Consider the following 3,255-nt stretch of genomic DNA (forward strand, 5'->3'; position numbering starts at 1 on the left):
ATTTATTTAGTGTGTGTGTGTGTGTGTGTGTGTGTGTGTGTGTGTGGCCAGCTCAGCCCACCAGGGGGAGTGGCTGTCTGGCATGTGGTGCATGGGGGATCGAACCGCAGTCCCTGTGCTTTTCCAAGCTTGTTCCAAAATAGGTGCTTTAGACCACTGTGCCATCTCTCCAGCCTCTTAAAAATTTTTTTTAAATGATGAAAACTCCTTTCTCAGCTTGTCTTCAAGATACTGACAGGGGACACGTTGCAGTCATAGGTTTCCCACCTCATGAGGGAGACAGTTCTTGGCCACAGGGACGGATCAACGTGGCTGTTTCATCTCCCCTCCCACGATGATGGCAAGTGCTGGAGTCAGCCCTGCCTTTGCCTCTCAGAGACATCGATGAATGCACTTCCTCATGTGATGGTGGTGTCTGCTGTCTGTTTCAGGAGGTGCTGAGGAACACCTCCCTGGGCTGTCGTCTTCCTCAGACCAGTCTGAGAGCTCCTCTGTGGGGAACCAGGCGGTGGATGGAGGCTCTCGGGACCTGTCCCACTCCGAGCAAGATGACTCCTCTGAAAAGCTGGGCCTCATCTCTGAAGCAGCCTCTGCTTCTGGGAGCCCGGAGCAGCCCGCGCCTGACCTGGCCTCTGCCATCAGCAACTGGGTCCGCTTTGAAGATGACACACCCTGGGCCAGCACCTCACCAGCGCATCAGGAAACAGGTGGGCAGGCAGAGGTTTATGCCTGGCAGAGTGCTTTCCATGAAAGGCCTAAGGCAGCCGGGTTCTGTTCTACCTACTCAGAGCCTGAAGCACCTGCCACAAGGAAAGAGTGGGCAGAGATCTCATCTACTTGTTAAGAGTTCTGTAACTAGTTTTTGTTGACAAAGCATACAAAAGACTTTACATGTTGTGGTTATTTTCAGCCTCTACCCTTGTCTTTGGAAGGATGCCTGCATTTTTATCTATTACTGATTCGAGTTACATGTACTTAGCACCTAAGTTGTAAGCTTCCTACACATAGATGTTTCTCCAAGTGTGGCTCACTGGGTGTCTCTAACAGGATTTCCAGTGAGACTGGCTAAACATGGGCATTCTCATGCCCTGAACCTCCGCAGTCCAAATCTTCAGGGATAGAGACAATCATAGATGAGTAAGCCCTTATTTTATGGCACTGAAATGGTCCACGAATGCTCTTGGAGCCCCAGAGAAGCCAGGGAGTCAGTGGGCCCACCCTCGTGACTCAGCTGCCTCATGTGCTGGGCACCGAAGTAGCCCAGGGGTGATTAGGCCGCCTTTGGGGCTGTACTAGTTTTCTACTTGCTGCTGTAATGGATTACCAGAAACTTGTAGTTTACACAAACCAAATTTATCCTCCTACAGCTCTGTGCTTCAGTAGTCTACAGAGGTGAGATTGGCCTAATCAACGGGTTAAGGGCTGCAGTCATATCTGGAGGTTGCGGAGAATCTGTTTCTTGGCCCCTTACAGCTTAGGTAGGCGGTATGTGTTCTTTCATGTGGAAGCTTTTTACAGTCATCAAAGCTGGGAGTGGGGCCGGGGAGATGGCTCAGTGGAATAAGCACTTCCCTGGCAAGCGCAAGGGCCTGAGTTCTATCCCCGGCTCCACAAAATAAATAAATAAATAAATAAATACATACAAGCCAGGAGTGCAGCATATTCTCAAGTGATACCATGCTCTAATTTGTGCCTCTCTGCTGTTTCATTCTTAAGGACCCTGGTGATGACATTTAGACATGAGGATAAGGTCCTCATCACAGGTCCTTCACACAGCATATAGGCAAAGTCCCTTTTGCCATGTGAGGTACAGTGTCCACAGGCTCTGGGGATTGGAATGTGGATGCCAAGCCAGCCAAATAGCTCCGCCCCCGGGGTGTACTGAGGGGGCGATTGAGACTGGGCGTGGTGGTGCGCGTCTGTAATCCCAGCTCTTGGGAGGCTGTAAACAGGTGGATCACTAGGAGTCTGATCTAGTAGTGAGACCCTGAACACCCTGTAGACCCTTCCCTAAAATACAAAACAAAAAAGCAATGTGAATGCCTTCCAGGGTTGGGAGTATATTTTTCTGTTTTCAGTTGCCTTGTTTGTTTTTGGTCTTTTTTGATTTTACTGTATTTTTTTGGTTGAGGTTTTTTGTTTGTTTGTTTGTTTGTTTGGGGGGGTGGGGGTTGGTGGAACCGGGGATTGAACTCAGGCCCTTGTGCTTGCCAGGCAAGCGCTTATTCTACTGAGCCATCTCCCTGGCCCCTTAAGTTGTTTTTTAGAGGAGGTTTATTTTTTGTTTTTGGTGCTGAGGACCGAACCCAGGACTTCCAGCTTGCTAGGCAAGCATTCTACCACTGAGCCAAAACCCCAGCCCCTATTTTTCTGTCTTCTGTGGAGATCTGTTAGCAAAAGGCCAGGTTGGTATGTTTTTCCTTTTGGTTATTTGAGTTTTGCTAGTTTTAATTAATTATAAATAGTTCCTTGGTTTTGAAATAGGTTTTCAATAATAAAAATTGATCTAAGTAGATATAACATATGTTACCACATGATAAATGTTTCAGTTTTTACATAATAATTTGCATTTATGTATACTTACTCATTTAAGCATCAAAATTTCAGTGAATTGTTAGTGAGAGAATTGTGACAAAGCACCATGAATGCGTGACAAGTTCAGACAGGCTTCCGGGCTGGCAGAGGAGGGCGGATGTCCTCCTTACTGAACACCTAACACTGGTGGGACTTGGGGACCAGCAGTACACGTGGAGGGAAACGCGAGCCCTGCCCTGCCTGCGCTTGACTGTTTCGTCTCCGCAGTTCACGCTGCAGTCTAACCTTAAGTGTGTTGGTAGTAAGAAGCGGGGCTTTCTGGAGGTGAGCGGGCTGTGGGAGAGAGCCTGTGCCTGCGCCCAGCACCCTGACAGAAGGGCCGGAGGGCCATCACTCCGTGTGATACTACAGCGTCTGCCCCTTTCGCCACGGGAGGGCACAGCTAGAAGGTGCCACCCGTAAGGAACAGCCCTGACCAGAGGCCAGCTAATCTTGGACTTCATAATCCAAGACTGCGAACAATGAATTCCTACTTATACACCGTTATTTCTAGGATATTTTATTATAGCAGCAGGGACAGACTAAGAAAATAGTAGTGAGTTAATATAGAAATATTTAAAAAAGTTTTTAATAGGATAGGTTTATTAAATGCTAACTCTGTCAGGCACATTGTGCAATGCTTTCCATGTCTCATGTCATACACTTTTTTTTTTTTTTTTA

At 47.7% G+C, this 3,255-nt stretch overlaps 1 protein-coding gene across 5 annotated transcripts in view; it reads left to right on the forward strand.

Annotated features, from left to right (window-relative positions):
* The window catches only part of Ston2 (stonin 2), a 164,956-nt gene that overhangs the window by 31,792 nt on the left and 129,909 nt on the right, over positions 1-3,255 (forward strand). For all 5 annotated transcript variants that reach the window (XM_023702111.1, XM_023702106.1, XM_023702097.1 and 2 more), the window contains one exon: positions 432-707. In XM_023702111.1, the coding sequence (XP_023557879.1) occupies positions 432-707 (276 nt within the window). The remainder of the gene's footprint in view (positions 1-431; positions 708-3,255) is intronic.

This window comes from Octodon degus, unplaced genomic scaffold, assembly GCF_000260255.1.
Source record: "Octodon degus isolate 3935 unplaced genomic scaffold, OctDeg1.0 scaffold00007, whole genome shotgun sequence".
In the NCBI taxonomy this organism is placed as follows: Eukaryota; Metazoa; Chordata; class Mammalia; order Rodentia; family Octodontidae; genus Octodon; species Octodon degus.